Source organism: Drosophila biarmipes, chromosome 2L (genome assembly GCF_025231255.1).
Source record: "Drosophila biarmipes strain raj3 chromosome 2L, RU_DBia_V1.1, whole genome shotgun sequence".
NCBI lineage: Eukaryota > Metazoa > Arthropoda > Insecta > Diptera > Drosophilidae > Drosophila > Drosophila biarmipes.
In genome coordinates, this window is record NC_066612.1 from 9,150,856 (window position 1) to 9,176,030 (window position 25,175).

Sequence of the window (25,175 nt, forward strand, 5' to 3'; positions counted from 1 at the left end):
AGAGATTTTGCGTTAGAGAATTTTTCGTATGAAATAGCTTGAAATAGAAAACTTTTGTTCTACGATTTTTTGAAGAACTGGATAGTTTAGCAAATCCCAAAAGAACCTGATTGGAAAAGCTTATAGTTTCTAAATAACTAATGCCACAGAGTCCTGCTCTATGTCTCTGAAAAGAAAATTCAATTTGCTTAACACCTTTGATGCGAAAAGCTGAAATATTTAGCTGAATCGATTTGCACTTCAATACTCAGAAGATAGATACTTATTTATTCATGGCTTTATCTTTTGGACAGGAATTGTATGTTTTCGCCATGCAGACTTCTTTAAATTGAAAAGCAAGTTTATGGAAGCCCTATTGGGTGCACTCTTAAATAAAAGACATTGCTAAAAATAATTTAAAAATTAGTTAACAAGCAAGCCAAGTGGCTGTCGGGTACTTAAAGGAATCGTACATTTTGAATTTGAAAAACCGTTAAAATGAGCAACTAGAGATGACCCAAAAATCGTCGATTGCGCTTTGATAACTCTCTAATATGATTTTACGCCTCATGGTATCGAATACACTATCGGTATCGGTATGCGCCCGATAATCTTAAGCAGAGACTTGAACCAGGTGTGTTGCAAAACGCTGGAAGCCACCCGGTCCAGAGTTGGAAAGCAGCAAAGCCAGTCAGAACCTAAAAATGCCCATAAATCGCTGCGACCTTTTCGGGCCCGCCGCGCACGGTCACTCTGCAGTTTTTCACCGAATCGAAAGCACGCAGCGGACGGACGGTAAATCGCCTTTCGATCGGAAAACAGCGTACAGTGCACCAGTTCGCCCGTGAGCACCTATCTACCAGTCGCGCGGCCAGTGCGGGAGCAAGCAAAAACTGCTGCGAAATAAAATACGCAAATCTCAGCTCGTCGAGGGCGAAATCAGGAGTGCCGAGTGGAAAGAAAACTTCTGGACGCGCTAAGAGTCGCTCTCCCGCTCCACCTCTCTCTCTCTCTCTCTCCATCTTGGTGTGTGTGTGTGCCGTGTGCTAGTGCCAGTGAGTGCGCGAGTGCGAGTGAGACGGGCAAACAATTTGCCGCTAAATACAAAAAGCAGCTGAGACCAGCTGACGCATGTGTGTGTGCGAAATACAATAAAAAGAAGAAAATACGGCAAAGGCTACAGAAAAGGCTATAAATAAATTGCAAATAAATTGTTTATGTAGCCGCACAGCAGCAGCAGCAGGCGGCAGCAACAACAAAACGCACGTGGCGCAGACACTTTAGCCACGATAGTAGGCAAACACACAAGCACGATTAAACATGTCCGCCGTACCGGTTGCCATCAAAACGGAGGAGGTTATTCTAGAGCACGCCGAATACAACAGCGCCGAGGAATTGGATGAGGAATTGCAGTAAGTTTGGCCCTCGGTTGCGAAATGTTTGCGGACAGTGGGGAGGGGGGGATCCATGCAACAACAGCAGCGGGGCGAGTCAACAGCTTGGCTTGCATTTTTATCACGCAAATTATTGATTATTTTTACTACTTGCTAGTGCGCTCTCCGGGTGCCGCTCTCGCCCTCTCTCTCTCTCTCTCTCTCGCTCGCCCGCCTTTTGCCGCCGTTTTGCCGACAAAACAAATACGGCACAAAAACACCACCACCATTAAGGCCTCTGCTCACACACCAGCGTGTACGTCGCATTCCATTTCCACTTCCATGCCGTTTTCTTGTTGCTGGAATAAATGTGACGCTTCTTTTTGCTCCCATCTTTCGTGTCTGTTCCTCTGCTCTCCTCTCCTCGCCTCGCCTCGCTCTCTCCGTTTGGCCTGCCGCTCTGCCTTCGGTCGTCCATATTGTAAAACGGCTGTTTTGTCAATTTGTCAGCAGCGTCGGCAGACGGGCCACACTGCTGGTACAAATATTGGTCATGCTAGGGAGGCTTAAAAAATAAAATGAAATATTTTAATAATTTATTTTTGGTATGAGTATATTCTGATACCAGATAAGAGAAGAAAATCAGTAGTTCTTAAAAAATATATATATAATATAAATTGATAAAAAGTTAATATTTTGTTGTTTAAATTTATTATGTTATTTTTAGAGACTCAAAAATAAGAGAGTTTTTAAGATAATTTTCTTGTGACTGGGTAAAAAATGTACTCAAGGATTAATCACATTCTAAGCCATGACTTATAAACACTTCTTAAGAACTTTTGAAAATTATTATTTTTAAGAACAGTGCTTAGGCTTACCTTAAAAACATTTTATTTTGGCTTTCACTCCAAAGATTTATAATATATTTTTTAATTATTCCTGGAATTATTTAATGCCCCTTTTGTGTTTATTTTCACTATTTCCCTTCCTCCAAAATTTGGTCTAATTTGTTACAGCTCCTTTTGCTATTTTTCGTAGCTGTCGATCGCGCTGGCTCTCTTCGCTCCTCCGCCCCTCTCCCATGCTCCGGCTCTCGCGCTCAGCTGCCAATTCGCGCTAGCTCACATGTTCGAATTAACGGAGGTAAAAAACAGCTGCGCACCCGCACCGCCTCTCCCCCTCACCCGCCCTCGGGCTCACCTCTTCGCTTATCGTGCATTGCCTAATCAACGTTTCTATTTCTTCCTCTTGCGCGTTCATAGTTGAAATGAAATCAGCTGTACCGGTATATTCGTATCATCAGATGGTTTTGCTTTGCTTTTATTTACACGCTGCTCTCGCGCTCTCTTCCTTTTCTACAAGAGAAGAATAATGGATGTGATATTGATGATCGGTTTGGAGATTGGAAATATCTTTAAAAACCCGAATATGTTTATCTGGTATATTGCATTATTTTTTTAAAGATATTTATAAAGATATTTTTTTATCTTAGCTCACTTTTCTTTCTTCTTTTGCACTTTTCAGTGTGGAAAATACTGTACAGTTTTGGTTATTTATTTTCCTCGCGGCCTTTCTTTCGATCGTTTTCGTATTTTCGCAGCGAAAGTTTCATTTTCCCTTGCCGGCTTATCAGAATCATATGGTTGCGCTTTTCGCTTTTTCACACGTCATAAGCGGCGCCTTGTCTTATCGCCGAGCATATGTTTTTGCACAACCACAAAGAATCGGAAATGTATATAAAAGTAAATACGTGAGCGCACATAAACTAATCCATTTCAGCTGGCGTTCAAGGCTTTTATTTCTGTTTTAGTATGTACATTTAATTCGGCGCAACAGCAAATGCTTTGGCTGCTGAACTTTATTCATGATAATACAAATATTTAACTTCCCAACCAACCTTTTGAAGAGATTATCTTAGACAACAAATGCAGTTTACTTAACTGTTTAAAAAGTCCAAGGAAGCGTGGGGCTGGCCCGTTATTTTGGCCACCAGTGTGGGCGGTATAACAACTGCGTTTTAGCAGCTGCTGCCCGCTTGTTGTTGGTGCTAAAATAAAAGAGCATGCCTTGGCTAAAAGTCTCCACTCTGCTCTCCTCCTCCGTTGCACATTTGCGAATACAATGAAAGCCATGTGTTGCGGCTCTTCTTGTTGTTGTGGTGTGGCGTCATTTCCGTTTTTACCCCACTTGACTGGAAAAGAGGAGCAATCCAGCAGACAGAGCGAGAGTACACAACTCTTTCCTTCTCCCTCTGGCTCTCGCTGCAGTTTTATAAGAGCCGCTCCCCATTTAATCCAAGTACATAGGCAAAAGGAGCGAGTGAGCGAGGGAGAGCGGGCCCCATTTGAGTTGCACTCAAAGGCAAAAGCTTGCCGAGCGCTAGAGAGAGGGAGAGCACAAAAGTACAGATGCCGCCACACACATTTCTTACTACCACACACGTTTCATTGAAAAAACATATACACAAGAGCTAAAGCTAAAAACCCGCTGCAAATTTGCGAAAAAAATGAAATGGAAACCAATACCAACACAGGGCTTGAAATCTGCTGCGCAAATTTTTGGGCGATGGCTCTGTGTGTTTCGTTTCGTATGCCAAAACGTTTCACTTTGTTTTCGTTTCGTTTCCACGGTGTTTTTTTTTCGTTCGCTTTTTGCATGCGGCATTATTGGCAACCTGCGAGCGAAGGAGAGGGCGCAACGGGGTGTGTGAGAGGGACACAGCGCCACGGCTTGTTTATGAAAAACACATGATTTTTGTGTACATCAGTTTTTGGGACAGGGCAAAGAGAGAGCAGGAGGGGAGGAGGAGGAAGAAGAAGAAACTACTACCGCACGAATAGTATAGAAGAATCTGCAAGATACACCGAAAATATCTTATTGTGGTATATTTGATAATGTCTTGGAGAAAATCATACAAATGTTCATACTAACAAATAAAAATGATTGTGTTATATATGGATTATTTATTTAATATAATCTAGAGTTTGATAGTATATAGTCTCTACCAACAACTAGAGAATATGTATGAAATTGCACATCAATCGATTTCATTTTTATTAAGTTCATACTGTAACATTTTAAAAACATTTTTGGCTGCCTGAAATGAAGAATGCTTTTTTATCCCCTTTTCTTATTTTTACACATGTGCCTCATATTCCCCAATTTCTCAAATTGCCCTTCAAGCTAAACAACATTTGTTTATGATACCACCAGGAGTTCTATAGATTTCTTCAGAAGACAAACAGTCGGTATAGAATTTCTTTTACGCTTTAAGCCACTTGATTCCCCGAAGCTATCTGGCGTTACGTTCCTCTGTTTATATTTTTATGGCAAATATGGCGCCAACTGGCAGACACAACTGTAAGGAAAGAGTGATGCGCTGGGAAATGCGAATTCTAATTTGCTCACTAGCTTATGCGCCTCTACTTTGTTGCACAAATTACGCAAGTGGCGCAAGCCTTATTGCGTTGCATTTCATTTTTGCCCCGCACTCACAGTCTATCTCGTTAGTTAGCCTCTGCTCTTCCCAAACGATAAGTTTGAAAAACGGATTTACCCGGATTTTATTAAGGCGTTATACGCAATTCTTATTTTACAACTAAAAGTGGTTTATATGGGTATTGCTGGCCTGAAAATGCATATCTTTTTGATGGAATTCTTTCTGTACGAGGTATAATATTATATCTCCAATCCTATATTTTTAGTTTGATCATGGTCATATATAAATGGAAGCATAGAATTAAAAGTAATTTAGACAATCTCTTTGTTGTTTCCTCAATTTATGTATGCATAAGTATTTATAGTAAAAAGATACATATTTCTCGGATGGACTTTTTTTCTGTTCACCTCCTTAACTTTCTAGACTTCTCTACCGACTTCTGGTAGACCCTCCAGGATCGAAGTTTTCCAGGTCTAAACAGAAACCAATAAAGTTGGCAACTACTAAAAGGCGGTGTCTCTTGTTTACGTTTTTCGCGGGTTACATAATTGCACATTTATCTATGTGTTCTATCTATCTAAGATGGGGAGTTTCCCTGGCTCTACTACCTTCTTCGGCCTTCTCAACCCATTGTCCTCTTCCCAGACCCCCAGTATCCCTCTATCCCTCAGCTTCACCTGCTGCTGGTGCAGCAATACGACGAAATTCCAGTGAAATGATGACGTAAGCAGTGACCCAATAAACGTATGTACAATTTATGTGCAAAGTGCAACAACAGCAAGTGGAGAGCCAGGGGGTGTGGGCGGGGGGCGCAGTGGGTGGCGGTAGGTGCTTCGAGGTAGCACTCGTGACTTCGGCTTTTGTCTCTCTGTCTGTTTATCGCTCGTATCTCTGTTTTTCTCTCTATGTACTTGCTGGCTGGCGAAAAGTGGCCAATGAACTACATTGAACCCTGCTTAAAAGGCAGCGCTGCAGCAGCGCCGTCAGCTGTCCACCGTCATATGTTGTGATTATTATGATATTTACTCAATTATTTGCACCACTAAAAATACATTTCTGCAGTGAAAACTAAAGCTATTGTTTATTTTCTAAAGAAGTATAAAATGGCATAATTAAGAAGAATTGCAAGAAAGAGGTAACTTCTAAATTTATATAGAAATATTCTCAGATACGAATTTAACAGAACCTTTTTTTTTTTGGAATAATATTACAAGACCTAGGTGAAGTTACAAGATACTCTACAAAATTCTTCTCTTCCAACGATTTAATTCCTTTTTCGCCTTAAACGATTTGCATTGCTGGAAAAATTGGGCTGCCCTCATAAAGTAGACAAAAATGTGTATCATAAACAACAACAGATGTTGCCACCACATGCAGCATGCAACAACATTCCCCGCGCGGTTTTCATTCACTGCTTTTCGGCATTATTGTGCAAACAAAAACAAACGAGAGGCCAAAAAGCAGGCAGGCAAGTGCCCGGATCCAGATCCGAGATCCGAGCCACATTCCTTTGGCCTTTTGCAGCAGCAGCTTGCAGTCTTGCAACCTTTCTGCTTTTCTGGCTGCCACAGCATCCACATCCGCCTGCTGGCTGCCGTTGACCAACTTTGGAGGCATCTCCCCCTCCTTCGGCAGCCCACTTGCCGCAAAAATGCTGCCGGAGAAGAACGACCTTTGGATGGTGTTGCTAAAAATAACCCAAGCTACTGAGACGATGTCTCTAATACAGTCTAACTTCCCTAACTAGAAACCAAGGCTTTTTCAAACCGGTTTTTGAAAGGATTTTACTTTCTTACATGCTATGCTGCAGAAAGAAATTTCAAAGATTATAATCATACTGTAAAGTTTTTTCTAAAATCTAAAACTTTATATTTTAAAATAAAACACCATTTTATTTTCAAAATTAAATAAAAAAGATTCTTTTCCAGTACTGAAATTCGAAATTATAACCTAAATTTTCTAACTCGAGGTTTTTTGAAAACTACTTTTGGAATATTTCAGCTTGAAAAGATCGACATTTCTGGCCCCTCCAGTTTTTATTTTTAGACAATATTACCCTGTTTCAAATATAAGCATTACAAATTCTAAATTTAATACCTAATGTTCAGCTTATTAAGTACCCGAATTCCGAAATCCTAACCTAACATTTTCTTGCCGCAATAGATTTTCGAAAATCACTTTCGAAATATTCGAGTTAGAGGAGTCAGACTGTATTTTCTAGCATCGTCTTGAAAGAGCGTTGTTCTTGTTGCTCGCCCGGAATGCGGTGTTGCAACTTTTACACTCAAAACCCCCTTCCCCACCCCCATCTCGCTCGTCTACCTGTGTTTTTGTTGTTCTTCCTCGGCGAGCATACCATTGTGAAAATTGTTTTCATTAGCCTGCAGCAGCAGCAAAACTCTGTGGCCTGTGGAAAACGTGTTTGCTCTTTTTCGTAGGGTAAAACCGGTTCGGAATTCTTGGGAGACTATGCTGCAGCATAGCTCAAAGCCCCGTCGAGTGGAAGAGGAAGAAGTGCTCGAAGAGCTGCGAAATATCCGAAACGGAGGTCCGAGCCAAAGCAATCCCAAACGAACCAAATCGAACCGACAAACAGAAAACAACAATCACGACAACCGGCGATGGTGGCTACGAAAACAGAGGAGGAATGCCCATACTATTGACAGCTGTGCCGCGCTACCTCTCTCTTTCTGTAGCTCCTTCTCTGTCGCTCCTTCACATGGGTGGTGAATTAGTTGGATACCCTACAACAAAGGGTGTAGGGTGTTTGATTTCAAATGTATATTATGTCGCATCAGCACTTAGTGAAGGTATTACCTCAACCTAATTAAAAAGGTTTTTATCTGATGGTTAAAAGAATCTTTTACAGGATTCACCACCCTTAAAAGCGGAAAAATAGGACATTTAAAAGAAAATGTTTATGAATTGCATAGTTGTAGATAATATTTAAATATTATTTACTTAATAACCACATTAACTTTTTTAGTTAGAAATAAATAATATTGATATCTATATATACATTTTAAAATATATATAATATTATCCCAAGTAACAAAGAACGCTGTTTATTATAAACATATATTATAATAATATTCAAATTACTAGTAATGCATCGGGTTCACTTAAGATTGCGTTGGGATAGGTTAGAGCATTTGTGCCCCATAGTATGCCTCAACTTTTTCGTTAGCCCGATGCTGATGGTAACGTGACAACAACAGAGTAGTGGCTACGCGAGTGTATGGGTTGCCCCTCTGTTTTTGTTGTGATTGTTGTGCAGCGTCGGCGGGTTAAACTAAAATTGAATTGAATGGAATTGTAAATTTATGAATGAATGAATTTTTCAGCGCTTTGGTGAACGGGCTTGGGTTTTGTGTGAGTGTTGTGTGCGCTCGCTCGTAGACTGTATAAATGTAAACGTTGATTGGTTTTATGTACAAGCAGGCGATAAGCCAAAGCCACAAACAGTATCGTAAATATTTCATTAAAAGAATCTATAAAAAAGTGATAAAAATGATCTTTGAGCAATAGTATCTATTAAACACTTGAGTAAGTTGACTGCAAAATGTTAAAAGATCTTGTAACCAACAGATTTATTGATATTTCCGAGATACCTTCTTGTATAAACTTTATAACAATGAAACATCATTACAAAACGCGTCAGAACATAAAAATGCGAGAGATAGGTAATTATATTAAACCACTTCCAGGAAAAATATATGACTGATCAATATTTATAGCCGTCTTTATTCGTTTATTCTAGTGTGACTCATTCGTAACCCATTTCTTTATCTTGCAGACTACAATTGGAGGATTCAGGGGGTGAGAACTATCACATCGAGTACGCCAGCGAGTCGGCCCATCAGGGTTCTCAGCGTCGCCAGTCGAGCATGAGCGGTACGAACACCTCCAAGGGCGGCGGAGGAGGCGGCGGCGGGGCCTTGAGCGATGGAGACGGCTCGGGAAAACCCCTTGTGGACAGCGAGAAGAGGATGCGCCGGGAGATCGCCAACAGCAACGAGCGGAGACGCATGCAGAGCATCAATGCCGGATTCCAGAGTCTGCGATCGCTGCTCCCGAGGCACGAGGGCGAGAAGTTGAGCAAGGTAAGTTACCATCCATTCAGGTTTGTCAACCACTGGCTACCGCTTTCTTTCTGAAAGAACTTCTAAAGACCTTTAATAAGGGTTTTAAAGAGGGTTTTTTTAAAGGATTGATAAAGTAGAATAAATCTTTTCGAAGATCCAAAGTATCTTCAAAACAATTGCAAAATTGATAGTTTATATATAGTACTTTAGATATATTATCTCCAATAGTAGCGTGTTTAATATTGAGTCATTAAGGACCAAGGGGAAAGTTTTGCTAATCATAAACTGTTCACAAATTGGTTATTAGTGATGCATTATTATAGTTCTTATCCAATTTAAAAGATATCAATGCAAGTGTCTGAAAGTTAAATGGTGGATAATATTACCCATGGTCAGTGCTCGGTAGGTTGTTTTTCTGGATGACTTGTAAGGCCAATCATCATCTCGACATCAACACCATTTTTGGACTGAGGTTCTTCGGCCTTCTCGAGCCTTAACTTGCCTCTTTGTTTTTCAACCCGTGGCACGCAACTCCAATTACATTTAACCAGAGTCCGAACCCGCATCGCTTCGGTCTGGACCGCAATTACAGGCCCAGGAACACATGTTGACAAATTGCCCTCGACTCCTGGCAAAAGAAAGGAAAAAAGAGGAAAAACCAACACACACGCCACTTGCCAAAAGCTTCCAGCTGAGGCGTAAAACGTGAATGGAAATGGCTTTATGGGGGTCATATGAAGTGGGGACTAAAGCTCTGAAGGTCCCTTTTCGACATTTAGTCGTCAGGGCAACCGTGTTGGCGGCGTCGTCGTCGTCGTCTCAATTGTTTGCTGCAGGGGGCGTTTCGCTTTTTCTTTTTACGCCGCATATATATTTTGTTCAGCTTTTTTTTTTTAGCATACACATGTTCTCATATTTATGGGATTTTCACCTTGAGACGACATCGATTTGTTGTGACGCGTGTGTTGTAAAAGGCCGGTGGAATGAACGGCCTTGTTGGTGGGGGAGGATATAAGGCATGTCTTAAGAACACTTTGCCTGGAACCGCATTATAAGTACTTTGCAGATGTTGTCCCTCGCATTTCTACCTCTCGTTTTAGCCCGATTAAGTTCGCAGACGGTTGTAAATCAACTAAATGACGGCAAGGGTGCAAAAACGCAGACAGTTATTTGTATTTTAAATTATGTGTCTGCGATTTGGAAAAATAGATTTTGAATGATGAAAATAATTGAAAATAATAAGTATGATAAATACAAAAATACAGCGAAGAAAATGTGTTCGATATTAAAAAGAAAAATTTTTTGATATGTTTTGGAATTTTATATTTGAAACAATAACCCCTTTACAACACTGAAACTTCTGTAACGATCACTTTCCACCACTGCTTTATGTGTTTTAGTAGTTTCCCTTTTTCGAGGATTTCTTTTGTGGCCCGCTTATTTATTGCAAATTGAAAAGTGTCAACTGCAACTGCCAAGGCCCATAAATCAGTCTTTGGGCCAAAAAAGAAAGGCGATAACAGGCAGCCAGCAGAGAAACAATGTAATAAGAGGCAGCATAAACAAGAAAGCCAAGGAAAGCCAGCAAAAAGCGAGTAGTGCAAACAGGAAGAAAAGCGCGTAAATATTAAAAATACTACTGCAGGGAAAAATGAAAAGGGTATGAGCCACAACAACTACGGCGATGCCTGATGAATGACATAATGGGCGTAGACAGAGAAGGGGCGGGTGCAGCAGAAAGGGAGGGGATGAAAGGGGGCGGTGGGCGGACGGCAGTGCAAGTAGTTTATGGATTTTTGTTCTATGCACTTCGTCAGCGTCGACGATTACGAACGATACGATACGACACCACGCCTGTCACACATAGTAAACATTGTAGTAAATACGTGCGAAAGAGAAGGGGCTAAGGCTGCCGAAAGAGAGGGGGATAGTGTGGGAGAGAGCAACTGGCAGCTTGACCAAGTTTACACCCGCTATATAAGCGGTTAGGACTTTACAGTTTCAGCTAAGTGCCGGCTAAACATGGTTATATGTAAATGCTGAATAGAAACATGAACAGAATAATTTTGAAATCTCCAAAGAATCGCGAATTCTAGAGAAGTTTGCAGCAGAAATTGGCATGCTTTCTTATAACTTTATGCTTTTATAAGGCTTGAGTAACACCGAATTCATAAGGTATTAGCCATTTCACTCTAGTTTTAAGGATTTTTCTGTATAATTATCCTTTGGATCCTTTATAAATATTTATATAGCATATACTGACTATACTGGTAGCCAGTTATTTTCTATGTTTTCTCTGGTCATATGGTTAAAAACTGTAGGACTAGGGCACCTAAAGCACAGTGAAAGCAGATCTTACGCACATAACACACAGATGCATTCATATGCATAACACACATGCGTTTTGGCACTGACAAAAGTGCGAAATAAATTGCAATGCAGACCGAGGCTGGCTGACAGAAAGCTGCGACGACTGAAACCATTCACAGTTAGGCACACGCACATAACGGTGCATGCCAGCGACACGGACACACAGACCAGCGCACAAACGCACATACACAGCCACGCCCTAAGGTGGGTGGCATAAAGGGGGCGGAGGAGGAGGCAGAGGGAGGGAAATGTGAGTGCAAGTCTGTGATTTACTCGCTGCTCTCCTCTCTCTTTTGCACTCGCCACACTGCACTCCTCCCGCCCACCGTTTGGCGGGTCATTGAACTTGCTCGCTAGGTGGCGCTAAAGTGCAAATGTGCAATTGCGTACAGTTGCCCCCATTGTTGTTTTTGTGACTACTCGCAATGCACTGAGCAAAAAAGTTTGAGGTTTTTTTTATTAAAATATTACCCAAACTGGCTTAACTTTAAAATTATTTTAATTAGGGTTTATTCCAACTATTGGAATCTAATCTAACTATCAAAAAATGGTCTTAAGTTGAAATTTTTAATTTTAAAATACATTCGGTTCTAAAGGTTATTAGTTATCGTGTTTCCAATAATTGTTCATTACAAGTTGTTGAATATTTAGCAAATAAAGTGAAGAACCCTTTTAATGGTCTAAAAAATTATTGGCAGAAAAGTAATTACTATTGGGAAATTACTTTTGCAATGTTTCGCACCGTGTGAAGATTTAGGCGCGCCCCAGCTGAACTAACCTACATTACGGTGGGTGGGGGTGTTCACTGTACACAGTACACACCTTGCCCAGACAGCGACCAGAGAGAAAACTGGAAAATTTTCTATATACAATACAATATCGATTCCTTTCCAGTGGCCAACGCAGAAAAGCGCGCGCCAAACGCAAAGTTACCCCCGAAAAAAGATGGGATTCTCTGGTATGCCGTGGGGAAATTTTGGGACAAGCCATCGAGGATGGGTGATGGCGCCAACATTTTGTTCGCCGCCTTCTGCTGATGGGAGCCCACACCACTCGCTCAGCTGTGGAAAGTGTGGGGGTGGGCTGAGTTTTCCGGTGGGTTTATGGTTCATTGGGTGTTTCATTGGGTGTTTCATTGCCATTTCATTTCCAGCGTTTTTTGGCGTCTGTCTGGCGCCTGGTAGGCAGCTGTTTCACAGCCGATGACGATTGCGAGTGGAACGATGGGGATGGTGGGGCCCCACCCCCAAGGAAAGGAAAGAAAGCAAGCCCCCTTCATATAAAAATGGGCATTCAGCCTGGCAGCTGCGCACTGCGATTGTTGGCCCGGCGAAATCCGTTTTTCTTTCGACCCGATAGCCCCTGTACTTGCTGGACACCGGGGCGTGGCACCGGGCAGGGGCGGTGGGTGGAGGTCGTTGGGGGTTTGTGCTGGTGCTGGTGCAGTGCACTAGGCCATTGGCATCTCGCAACCTTTTGCTGATGGAAGCAAAAAGCGGGATTGCAGCTGGAGATTTTGATGCGACGACAACTTCTGGGGCATGCCAACACCCAGTTTGGGGAAAGTACATAGCTCCTATATACAACGAGTTATGTAAGCTCCGCACTTGTACATATAAATAGCATCGCAGCGCATCGTGTGTAGCCTGTACTTTCAATTGCATTTCGTAGTAAAAATGTTTGCACTACTACTCCGCACACACAAGTGCATAGCGAAAACCAGGTGTATAGTACTCGCATGTAGAGCAGCAGCAGCAGTGGCAGTGGCAGCGGCAGCCACAAAATGCAATTAATGGAGCCACGCAGTTTGTAATTTAAATTATTTTATGCTTCAGCAGCTTAATTTAATTAAAAACCGCACTTTTGCCTAATTGCTTTAGGGATTTCGTGGTGCACAAGGGGCTGTTAAATTAGCGGCATCGGGTAGAGTTTTAGTCACTTTATGAAAGTACCCGGCAACATTGCCAAATATGTCTGGATTATTCAGGAAATACAAATGGTTTAGAGAAAGTGGCTTTATTTTATCATATCAGCATGCTTTAAAAGCAAGTTAGAGGTGGGCGATGGCCGATTGATACATTTAAACCGTTAGTTAAGGCGATAACTTATCGATAGTCGCCACTCGAGACTTTCTCAAGAGAATGCAGCGGCGAGGAGAAAGCAGTGACAAAAGCAACAGCCTAGCCGAAAGCCAAAGCAAAAAAAAAAGCATAAGTGCAATGGATCAATTACTTTGTGGGCAGACAGAGCGGGATGGAGGCCGTGGACGGTGTGTGTGAGTTTGCAAAAATGTCGGTCGGTCGTTGGTCTCTCTCTACCTCTATCGCTGGCTCTTTCCCCTCTGTCTGGCGATTTTTTGCCGTAGATTATGTGGAATGCCGTCTCGCCGGATTTAATGACTTTGTTGCATCGTAACGGGGTTTTTCATCAATGACCAAGTCAAGATCGCTGTCTGCTTCTTCGCTACGTCTCGAGCGTTGCTGTTACAATGTTTGCCGCTTTTCTCCCAGTGTGTGTGTGTCTTAGTTCCGTTTTGTAATGATTTATAGCTCGTGAGTTACAGACTTTTGGCAAACAAATTGTTGTTTTTCAATGTATTGCCTTAATTATGCCTTTGTTTATAAGAAAAACACAAAAGATACCCAAAAATTAATTATTCCTTGCATTAAAGTAATGAAATCAAGGCTGTATTTGGGAAATTCAGAACAAATGCACTTTCCAAAGTCCCAATGAGTCAGCAAACAGCTGTGAAATCTTAACAAAACCCGATAAATTTCTATAGAAATTGCAAAATAATAAATACACGAAAAATCTACGAAATACAACAATAAAACCAAACAAAAACAAAAGCCAACCGGCATTTTTGCTGCGCAATTTCACGCACACAATGGCAAGCACGTGTAAGCGCGACTCAGCTGGTCAAGCAAGAGCAAAGCAAAAGCAACAACCACAGTGAGAAAACAAGGTTAGAGCGTCGGTGACCGGCAGAAAAGCTCGGTTCCCAAGAGCTCGGCTTTCCCAATTGCGTCGCAAGCTGCTGTCACAAAGAAATGTAGCCAAACAAAAATACAATCTCTATATGGTATTGCTAGTACCTACATATAACTGGGCTTTGATCTAAACGTCCCGTGTTCATGTAAAGTAAGACCAAACTTATTATGATGTACTAGCATTTGTAGAAAACCTCTAAGATCCCAGTAATCAGGCTGTGTTTTAATTAACTTTTGTTTTTATTAGGTTACCATAGTTGGATAAAAAGCAGCATACTGATTTATGAATATTTATATGGTCACACTTTTTGGGTATTCTTTGGTATTTTTTATGAATGATCCCAAAGTATATCATAAAAAACACCAAGTTTGGAAACTAGAAAAGTTTATATTACTTATTTTTGTTTAGAAAATGTTACTTGCACTTTTATTCCCTCGAATTAAAAATACACAGCGGACTAACAGACAGACAGAAAAATTTGAATACCACCAAAGGTCAATAAAACCTTTAACCCATAGAATGCCAATGGGGTTAAGCCACGACATGCCATGGGGTTCATTGTTCCTTTTTTTTTTTTGCCACCGGCTAAGCAAAGCTCATGGTCAATGAAAGCATTTAATTAACATAAAACAAAAAAAATAGACACACCAGCACGCGAAAATGGTTGAAAGTGTGTTGAAAGCGATTTGAACTTAGGCAGCGAAAGAGACGGCCAGATGGCGGCGGAAAGAGAAAGGAAGAGCCGAGCAGCAGAATGTTGTTGAATTCCAAGAAACAAATAACGCGAGCTGGCGAAGAGAGGCAGCTGACCCTCACACACAGATCAGCTGATCGAATTTCACTTCTATAAAATTAAAGTAAACGCGGCGAACGAACGGCGACGCCCGGCGGCATTGTATTTATTTTTATCAACGTGCGCTGCTGCTGTTGTTTACCCAAGACAGCTGTTTTAATTAACCCAAATAGCAACAGCAGCAGGCGCTGCCAGTCGGCGAAAATGTATAATTAAATTTACATTGCTGAACGATGACGAAGTCCCACGCGTTGCATAGAGTCATAAAAATGGGTGTTGTCCCAAGCTTATCACGAAATATCTTGGAGCTCTTGAAGAATTCGTTTTCCGTACATTACGTTACCATCGAAGGATTCTTCAACAAACCAAATAATCAATCCAGGATCCTGGATAATAAATTGCTTTGCAATGTGTACTGTCCTTCCATATTTTCCTTGCTGTTGTATTTTATATCTTTCGGATAATGTATCTAACTTAGGAAAGAGAGTTTTACTAGTGTTTTTATTGCCTGGGCTCGTTACTGACGTTCCTATTTCAATTGCCACGCTCTTTGGCTTTTTTTAATTGCCGTTTTTTATGACTTTTGCCTTGGATTAACTTGGGGGCAAATATAAATATGAAATACTTAGATATAAGGCTGGTACCAAGCGCACACATAGCTGTGAGCTCATCTGCCGCACGTGTTTGAATTTAATTAGGTTAGCGTAAAAAGCAAATAATGCTTTTATTTTTATACATATTCCAATTTGAGTCAGCAGCCGCTCTCGCAACTTGCTAAAAATTAGCAAAAAATGCGAAATATATTTTCAAGCACAGAAAACCCAAATGGTGTGTTTGTGTGTGGAGGAGCTTATAGATTGAATTGGTACACAGCTGTTTTCGGTCTCCCGAAATGACCTCGCCCCAGTCTCTCCGGGAATCTTTCCTCTTACTCCCACAGATACTCATGTTGCATACACAGGATACCTGGTACTTCTAGGGTGAGGGAGTGGTTTGGTCAATTCATAGTTTTAGAGAAAAGGAACCTGAAATTGAAATTTGTTTACCATTCTAGGTGTTGGTAATAGAGATACAGGTTATACCTATCATAATTTGTCTTATCTATACCATTCTAAGTGTTAGTAATAGAGATATAGGTTATAGCTATCACAATTTGTCTTACCTATACCTAATGGTGTACCAAAAGTTCCAGTAATCGCACCACTTCCAATCAAGATTGTTGATAATATCTATCTTTCTTATCTGTATCTTAATGTATACATACCAACATTTTTAATAATCGAACCACTTCCAATCAAGTTCTAACGATTAAAAGTTTATTAAAGGTGGGTAATGGGTATTTTATTGTCGTATTACTCAGTTTTAAAGTATTGATCTTATTTTTCCCGTTTTTCGATGACGGCATTTCCTCATGCACTCTGTATGAGGGAGATTTTCACAGAAAATAGTGGGAGTGATGGGGGAATACTCGTATATTCCCACATACGAACCTACATATGACTGTGTAAAAATAGCCTCGATTTTGTTGCATTGACCGCGCGATGTTGTCACCCCGAAATTCTCTCCTGGGAGCCAGCAAACACACACACACCGAGGCACACATCACCGTTTTGACGTGCATGTGGGAACACATGTTTGGCGCCCGACAAAAGCAGCTGAGTGGGAGTGGGAGCGGGAGAGAACGAGAGCGGCGGAGTGGGTGGGTGGGCGAAAGAGCGAGTGCGAGTGAACCGGGAAAAGCCCCGTCTGTGGGTGTGTATTGTACGTATCTCTCACTCTGCATCCATATCTCACTACCCCGTAGATACATGTGTGTGGCCGTGTGTTTTCGAGTAAGCCGGTAGAAGTCGCAGCTGTTTTTGCCTATTTTCACGCTCACACATTTTTTGCAACAGCGGACGGAAAACGGAAAACAACAATTCTCTAGCGGATTTTATTATGGCAACTCGTCTCGGGTTCCGTTAAGACCAAAAGTGTTGGGATGCTAATTTTAGCAGGTCTGCGATAGCAATAAATGCGGCATCGCGCTGCATGGATTATTAAAATAACGATAAAATGTGCCAGATGATCGATTTTCATATTTTGTATTACAAGTTTCGCTGGGATAATATCATAACGACCCCTACACAGAACAAATATAACTTCAGAAAATAATATAATTATCAGATCACTTTGACCCGAAGAAATTTATAGTTTAGTTAATTTTCAAGCAAAGTTTTCGCAAAAACGACCTCCTTCCAGCAATCGGCATAATTTATTTTGTGTGCTCTCAAGCATGATTTTTGCTATCTGATATTTTGGCGTGGCCGTAGAGCCAAGGCTAAGCCAAAATTTGCAAAAAATTAATGTCAGCTGACTTGTTTTGTTTCGCTTCCCTTTTTCTTGGCGCTTCGCACACACCTGTCATCGTCATCTGCAGGTGAAGAGGAAGAGCCAAAAGATAAGCGAGAACGTAGCGTTAATTGTTTCTTCTTTCGCTGACGTGCGACGCAATAAAAGGGAAAGAACAAAAAACCGGCAGATGGCAGATAATGCGAATAAACAATAATATCTGTTGAAATGGGGGAAGATTGGCTTTTACTAATAAGATCCAAGACCCTAAAACAGATTCAAATGGGTCTCTTTAATACGAAACAGTATAATATTTAATGCCATGGTATATAATATAGTTGCCAAATTTTAACGTGTTTCCTCAAGAAGGATTTATTAGAACTTTGAAAAAGATTTTTGAACCACAATTGAAGAAGAGTTTCGTGCAACTTAGCAAACTGTTTGCAACCATTTTATTTCTTCGATTTTCTAGTAAATAAATCAACTTTGTTTGCAAGAAGAGCTACTTCCGTTTCCGCCAAACTATCTATTGGTTATCAAAAGTATCTTGTTTTATTGCTATGAATATTTGGGCCATGAGATATGAATAAAACCTGAGGTTTCGTTTGTTTTTGGGGTGGGGCAACCACCAAAGTAGTAAAAATAAATTGATTTTCCCTGGCTATTTTCAATTTAATCGCATTTTACCAAGAGAAAAGCGTCACACTAAGAAACATGCGTGCACGCACGTAGGCCAAAAAAAGAAAAACAAAACACAGAAAAATAAATTAAAAGGTTGGTGGAAGAAGGGAAAGTGGGGTGCTGCTAGTGCATTTTTGGTGGTTGGATTTGATTTCCGGCTGGTTTTTCTTTGGGTGGTCTCCCTTCTCTTTCTCTCTGCTCTCACGCCCACTTTTCTGTCGAATCCAAAAAGGAAAGACAATGATTTCAAACAGCTGGCGATTTTCTGATGAAGTATATATAAGACATATAAATTAAAAAAAAAAAATAATTAAGTCAATTAAAAAATCCCTCTGCTTAGTCTACTTTATTGTTCTTATTTCATATATACAACTAAAATAGCAGTACCAAAGATTTAAAAATCCATCTTAGTATCTGTAAAATGTATAATTCTCAATCATAGTTTACCGCTACGCCCCGCACACAGATACAGCAGAACAGAGGCGTAGGCCGCTTTTGAGTGCCAGCTCAGCTGATGACGAATTCTCTCTCGTGCCGGCGGCGTATTTGCTATTTTTATGCATTTCCTTTTATTCAATCAACGAAATTGTAGTGCAAGCTGTGGGGTGAGGAAAGCGAGAAAAGCAACAACCACAGCAGCAGCGGTGGTGCAACAACAACGAGAGCGCCACAAACAGACGCGCCATTTATAGAAGTCAGCTGTCGGAGAGAGGCAGAGCGGCGAGGGCGCGCGACTTCCAATCGGGAATAACTGGAAAGCTTGAAAGAGAGAGCACGTGGGAGAGGCCGAAAAGCTTGGGCCCACATGTTTTTCGCTACGTCTGGTTTCCGTTTCGCGGAACGACCGAAAACGGAACGAAACGAACCGAGTACGCAAACCCAACGAAGCCCATGGCCGTCTCGCTCTAACGTCATGCAATTACCCCTACCTGCGGGAGAGCGAGCGGGAGCGAGCACATGCTGGGAGAGCGGCGCTCTCTAGCAACATTTGTGACGACGACGCCGGCGAATATTGAAAAACTTTTCGTATTGGAACTGTTGCTGGCTTCTTGTTGGAAAAAAGTACAGTCACCGCAAAAGGGGCCGTCAGTTGTGTGTGTTGTTGCTCTGTCTTTTCTTTCTTTGCTTTGTTTATGTGCCTTTGCGTTTGACTTTGCCTTTTGTTTACCCACACCGACACAACGTTGTGGTGGATTTTTCTTTAGCCGGCATTTTTGCCCCAACAAAAACAACTATAATTGCGATGGCAACGACATTTTCTTATTAGCCAAGGCCTCAACTTGCCGGCTAGTGAATGCGATTTAGTGGGCGGGGGAGGGGGAGGGGGAGGGAACCGGGGAGAGAGGGAGAGAGTACCATATGATGCGGGAATGGGACTTCAGAACAAGTGCATTCCATCTGATAAGAAAAGAGATGGGAGAATCTTTTGGGAAGGAATTGCACTGGCGTTAGTTCACAAGAGTGAAGATACATTTATTCTGTGCATGTTGGATAACTGCGCAAAGGTGTATGGTTTTATCATTTATCTTAAAACTATTTATTTGTTCTTATTTAGTCTGCATACTCAAAAACAAAATCCTTTGTCTTAGCACAGATTCAAAGTTTTATCAGACAGAGCGGAAAATCTTCTCCCTATCTTTCCAATAGTTTCCATACCCTGTGTCTGCAACGATTTCCAATAGACGACAAGTCAATGAACGACCTTTGTGTGCAACAACAACAAAGCAGCCGCAGCTAGAAAACTTAAATATGCTATGTGATTTATTCTCGCTTTTGTGGCTCTATTGTTTTTGTTGTCGATTTCTTATAAGATATGCGCACGACATTGCAATGCCGCCGTCTGCGATGGAAATAGATATGATATAGAAAGATACGGGGGGTGGGGACTCTCAGATTGAAAACCGCTTGGATACTTCTACAACTACTACTACTACTACTGCTGGAAGCAACAATAATAAAGCCGAGAAAACTGTACACACAGCATGCTCTCTCGCTCCCTCTCTCTCTCTCTCTGCGTTGCAATAACAAGAACCACAAGTACAGAGATGAGGTACGTCGCGGTGTGGAATTACCGTCAGCGAGGGAGAGAGGGTGGAAGGCGAGAGAGGAAGAGAGCGAGAGCAGCTGTGCGACGCCGGCTGGCCATCTCTTAGTTGTTATTATTGCTTTTCAGTAGTGACCTCCGACAACAAACCGAATTCGAAACAAGTTTTCCAACAGCAACAGCAACATCAAGAACTGCACTAAAGCAGCGCAAGATTTATGGGATTTTAATCAAAGCAGGAGGAATGCAAACGCATTCCTTGGGTTTTCGTGGAAGCGAAAAAAAATGTCAGCCACCAACTGCAGTTTAGTTCTAAGAGAAATGTCATTTAAAGCTATGCTTTTTAGGGAAAAGCATTAATTTATTAGTTAAATGTTTAATTTTTTTATTTTTATTTCGAATGCAGTTTTTATTATGAATGCATTTTGTACTGGCTCATTTTTAAAAAATATATTATTTAGTAATACATGTAAATCTGCTATGAATAGTTTTAGCTTGATTTATTACTGATTTTAGTAAATAGGTTTTTTTTTGTCTGCCTTTATTATTTTAGTTTACTGCCTTTATAAAATTTCTACTTTTAAGTTATCATTTGGACATTTTTTCTTATTTTGTTGGTCATTTTATGATGTTATTTTTTATTATATTCCCTACATATTGTTGGTTTTGCATAGTAAGTGGCCAACATGTCCTCCCACGCGGATTTCCAAGCCGCCTAGCCACTTTCTAAGCCACATGCCCCCTTTCCTGCCTCCTCGATCCACATTTCTCCTCTGCACTTTTACCTCCCACGCCTTCTTGCAGGCCAGTGTTGCACAGGGCCTCAAACGGGGAGCGCGCGCATTTTGAAGGACACGAGTTCCTTAACCTTTCCGCCAGCCAGCTTGCCTTGCAGCCTTACTACACTGTTTACTATAAACACGGCGAGAGGCAAACAAAAACAGTCAGGGCGAGATGCGAGCTGCAGAATGCAAAGGCAACAAGCCAGCCACTTATGCGGTGTGCGTTGTTGCAATTAAGTCTGCCCTCGGCAATTATGCTGCGCCTTCGTCCTCCTCCTCCTCATCCTTCTTTGAGCCCTCCTTTCCCCTCTTCTCCTACGCCCAGCTGAAGATTCCCCCTGTGCGTGCCTTCCGAATGACTTTTTAGGGGGGCTCCGATTAAAGGGCTAATAATTTCCTCAACCTAATGATCGCAATGTGTACAATCCCACAAACAGTCGAGATGTAATGGTACAAATCATTGGATTAAATGGAAAGGGAAGTGAAAATGGGCAACTAATTATAGCTTTTGTAAGTCAAATTATTTTTCAAAGTACAATGTAGAATAGGTTTTTACTCAGTAAGATACATTTTGAAAACATTCTCAATAAATAATTATTGGTAAACATATACCAATAAGTATAGTTACTTAACTATAAAAGTAGGTTACCAAATATAAAAAATAATAATGTTAATTTCCTAACTATTTAATAGGAAAAGTATCACACAATAGAAGATTGTTTGTTTTAATTTGAAGTAAGGATTTCATTGGTTTAATTAACAATTCGAAAGGTTGAGCCCATTGCATTTACCCTTTGCTTGTATCTTACAAACCTTAAGTTTATAAATCTTACCCAATACCTTTATATGAACCCTGACCTAACCCTCGCTCTCTCTTCTTTCCAGGCCGCCATCCTGCAACAGACCTTCCAGTACATCGTGGAGCTGGAGAACCAGAAGACGCAGCTGCTCACGCAGAACAGCGAACTGAAGCGACAGGTGGGCGAGCACGAGGCCGGCGGCGGCGGGTCCGGCGAGGGTGGCGCCAACTCCGGCGGCAACTACAACGACTCCAATGCCAGCGGGGGCAACTCCACGGCGGTGGCCATCAAGAAGCGCAAGCTCACGGACAACGTGATCAACATCCAGGCGATCAGCGACAGTTCCGACGAGGGCCTGGGCTCCATGTCCCCCGAGCCCATGACCCTGCTCACTGCCGGCGGAGCGGCGGCCACCAAACTGAACAACGCCACCCTGCTGGCGGCCAAGGAACTGCACGAATCGAAGAAGCAGCTGGAGAAGGAGCGCAGCCTGCGGCGACTGCTCGAGGACGAGCTGCAGATGATCAAGCGGCAGCTGTACAGTGTGGCAACCGCACCGCCCGGCACAGCGGTGGCAGCCGCCTCCGGAGGCAACAGTGGCGCCTACATTCCACGCGAGGTCATCGAGCACACCGATAACTTTGTGCGCACCGAGGACTTGGAGGAACTGGGCGGCACCGTGTCGTACGTGGAGATCGATGAGATGACCGGCCAACAGCAGGTGGTCGTGTGCTCCAGCATCGAGGAACTGGAGGCCGATGCCGCTGCCGAGATCATCACCGAGGATCAGGTGCACGAGGAGGTCATCCTGTCGTCGAACAGCTCGACGGAGTCGGAGAACGAGGTCAATGTGAACGCAATTGCCAAAGCCTATGCCGAAGGATGCACGTCGAGCGCTGCCATGCTGCAGCCCATTCTGCAGGCGGCCATCAAAGCCACGCCCAAGGTGGAGGTGGAGCGCATCCACGAGAAGATCGTCAAGGTGAAGGCGGAGAAGCATGATCTGCCCTCGATTCAGACCACCACACACTACCAGCACCCCCATCGCCAGAATCTGGAGACCATTGTCCAGGCCATCAGGCATCTGGAGGGCGACCATCTCTTTGCGGACGGCAGCGGGGGCCAGGAGAAGTTTGGCCAGCAGCAGCAGAATCTCCAGCAGCAGCATCACCACCAAATTGCCGGAGGGCATCACCAGCAGCTGCATCACCACCGGCTGGCGCAGGATGCCCCGCTGGCCCTCACCACCACGGGCAAGCAGCACGCGGCGCTGGCGGAGCTGCGACCCTTCCTACAACTCAAGAGCGGCGGCAACAAGCAGGTCATCATCACGGCCAAGACGGCCAAGGACGCTGGCGGTCTGGTGTCCACGAGCAGCAGCAGTACCACCGTTACGCCGACGGCGATCTTCAAGGTGCAGACAACGGGCGGCCATGGGAGCAGCGGCGGCAGCGGCAGCAGCAGCCACTTGCAAAGCGGCTCCACGGCGGGCACCATAATCACCGGGAGCAATGGCAGCGGCGGCGCCCAGCAGCTGACCATCACCACAGCCTTGAAGCAGTGCCGGCCGGGCGTGATAGTGGCCAAGCAGCTGCCGTCGTCCTGATTCAATGGCCCCAAGATGGGAGCAGGTTCGGGTTCGGGTTCGGGATGTATGGCAGCGGCAGCTGGAGCAAAGGCAGGAGGAGGGAGATGTGGCGCCCAACGTGGGCCAGGAGCTGTGACTGGGGCACGAGCTAGTATTAAAGGCGCTCGCCAGGAAGCAACGACCACCACAACCACCAACCACATACCGACGGCGGCGGCGACAACGGCGACAACAACAGCAACCACTCAACAGTTTACTAGGCAAAATCCCTTTGCTGCCTCCCGGCGACGTAACAGTAACAGTAACAGTAACAGTAACAATAGTAGCAGTAACTTTAACCCTATTGTAAGCAGTAAAAGTAGTAGCAGCAGCCACAGTAGTAGCCACAGAAATGTTAAAGAGACTGTTACCAAACAGAGGCAGAGGCAGAGGCAGAAGCATGTAAATTAGTAAGAGTTTAACAGCAAACCAACAGGCAAACGAGGAGAATGTGTACCAAGCAGGAACTAAATCCATTTTTGTATTTTTGGGATATTTATGATTTAACTTCAGACTCAAACACTCACCAGACCTCTCTTTCCAAGCTTCAAACGCCAACAACCACGAGAACACATACATACAGCCACTGTAATTAAATGCAAAGAAGAAAATACACACAACATTTGTTCATTTATTGGTTAAGAGACTAGAATTAACAGATGCAAACAAAGCAATTGATTTTGAGCCACGTAGTAGAGCAGCAGCAGGCAGGCAGGAAACAGCAGAACGACAAGAAACGAAACCGAAACAACAAACAGAGTACAAAAGAGAAAGAAAAAGAAAATAGACATAAAATTAATACATTTTGTTTGGTTAATTCGCTTGAATTGCATGCAGTGAATAAAGTTGAGAGATGCCCGCATTGTTTAAGCGTTTATGATTGATGATTCCTTGAACTCTATAAACACCATCGCATTAATTTTTACCTTTTTAAATTATTTTTTCTTATCTTTAATTTTAACGTTTATAGGCGTACATTATATGCATATACTTTGAATGGAACTTATTGAGTTTTTGTTGATATATTTCTGTAAAAAATTTAAGTCTAATTGTGTAAGCGAGTGCAGAGATGCGTGGGTGGTAAACATTAAAAACAAAACAAACAAAAAACGAAAATAAAAACAAAAAAATTAAAACAGTCTAAAGGAAAAGAAAAAGAAAAAAATGCAAAACGAAAAACGAAAAACAGAACTAAAGCAAGTGAAAACGTTTATTATATAAACTATTATATAAATATATATATATATATAAATATAAATTATATACGAATTACGCATACCTACCACAACATATATAAATAATACATGCAGAGTACATACGAACATAAGTAACGGAACATTACATAATATTACTACTAAACTACAATAAACAAATACTTTGCATACATATTTAATATGCTTTAGTAACCTAAGTACGACAAGATCGGAGAGTTTAACCGAGAATCCCTAGAACCCCCTTCCCCCACAAGGATACCCCCCCCCCCCCACACACACACACACTTTAAAAAAGAAAAGAATGCGCACGCGCGGGCGAGAGGAGCATGCAGCTGTCTCCCTTCGCCAAGCTGCGCCGACGCTGTGCGATTTTGTTTGAAGATTCTTTGGCTTTTCTGAAAGCGCCTGGCTGCTGGGACACCAAGTGCCCCTGCTCGGGCGCCACTCTCCTGGGGATTCCCCCCCTTCGAATTGAAGAAACTGCCCGTCGCACAGCGTCGCCGCGGCTTGGCGTCCCGCATTTTCCACACCAGGAGAGAGACTATGAGAATGATGAAGGAGGCAGCAATGCAGCCACGCCTCCTCGCCCACGCGTCCGCATTCGAAAGACATTTGATTAGGGAAACATTATGCAGGCCGTTCATAGTTAAAGCAAACGAAACCTTG

The 25,175-nt window shown here is 42.5% G+C and overlaps 1 protein-coding gene and 1 long non-coding RNA gene across 2 annotated transcripts; one reads left to right on the forward strand and one right to left on the reverse strand.

Moving 5' to 3' along the window:
- The first annotated feature begins 738 nt into the window (after positions 1 to 738).
- LOC108032572 (uncharacterized) lies at positions 739 to 24,170 on the forward strand. Its single transcript, XM_017106472.3, has 3 exons — positions 739 to 1,391; positions 8,588 to 8,894; positions 21,754 to 24,170. Exons 1-3 carry the CDS (start codon positions 1,300 to 1,302, stop codon positions 23,272 to 23,274), a joined length of 1,920 nt encoding a protein of 639 aa, XP_016961961.1. The 5' UTR covers positions 739 to 1,299; the 3' UTR covers positions 23,275 to 24,170.
- Positions 1,385 to 3,170, reverse strand: LOC127010776 (uncharacterized). Its single transcript, XR_007763569.1, has 3 exons — positions 2,850 to 3,170; positions 2,231 to 2,707; positions 1,385 to 1,917 (listed from the first exon to the last, which is right to left on the reverse strand). It is a non-coding gene; the product is annotated as an uncharacterized LOC127010776 (long non-coding RNA).
- Positions 24,171 to 25,175: the final 1,005 nt, after the last annotated feature.

What these genes read in the sequence shown, in the direction of transcription:
- LOC108032572 (XM_017106472.3), top strand. Translation starts at nt 1,300, where the DNA reads ATGTCCGCCGTACCGGTTGCCATCAAAACGGAGGAGGTTATTCTAGAG. An exon ending in GAATTGGATGAGGAATTGCA is followed by an intron (nt 1,392 to 8,587) that starts GTAAGTTTGGCC and finishes TTTATCTTGCAG; the next exon opens with ACTACAATTGGAGGATTCAG. An exon ending in AGGGCGAGAAGTTGAGCAAG is followed by an intron (nt 8,895 to 21,753) that starts GTAAGTTACCAT and finishes TCTTCTTTCCAG; the next exon opens with GCCGCCATCCTGCAACAGAC.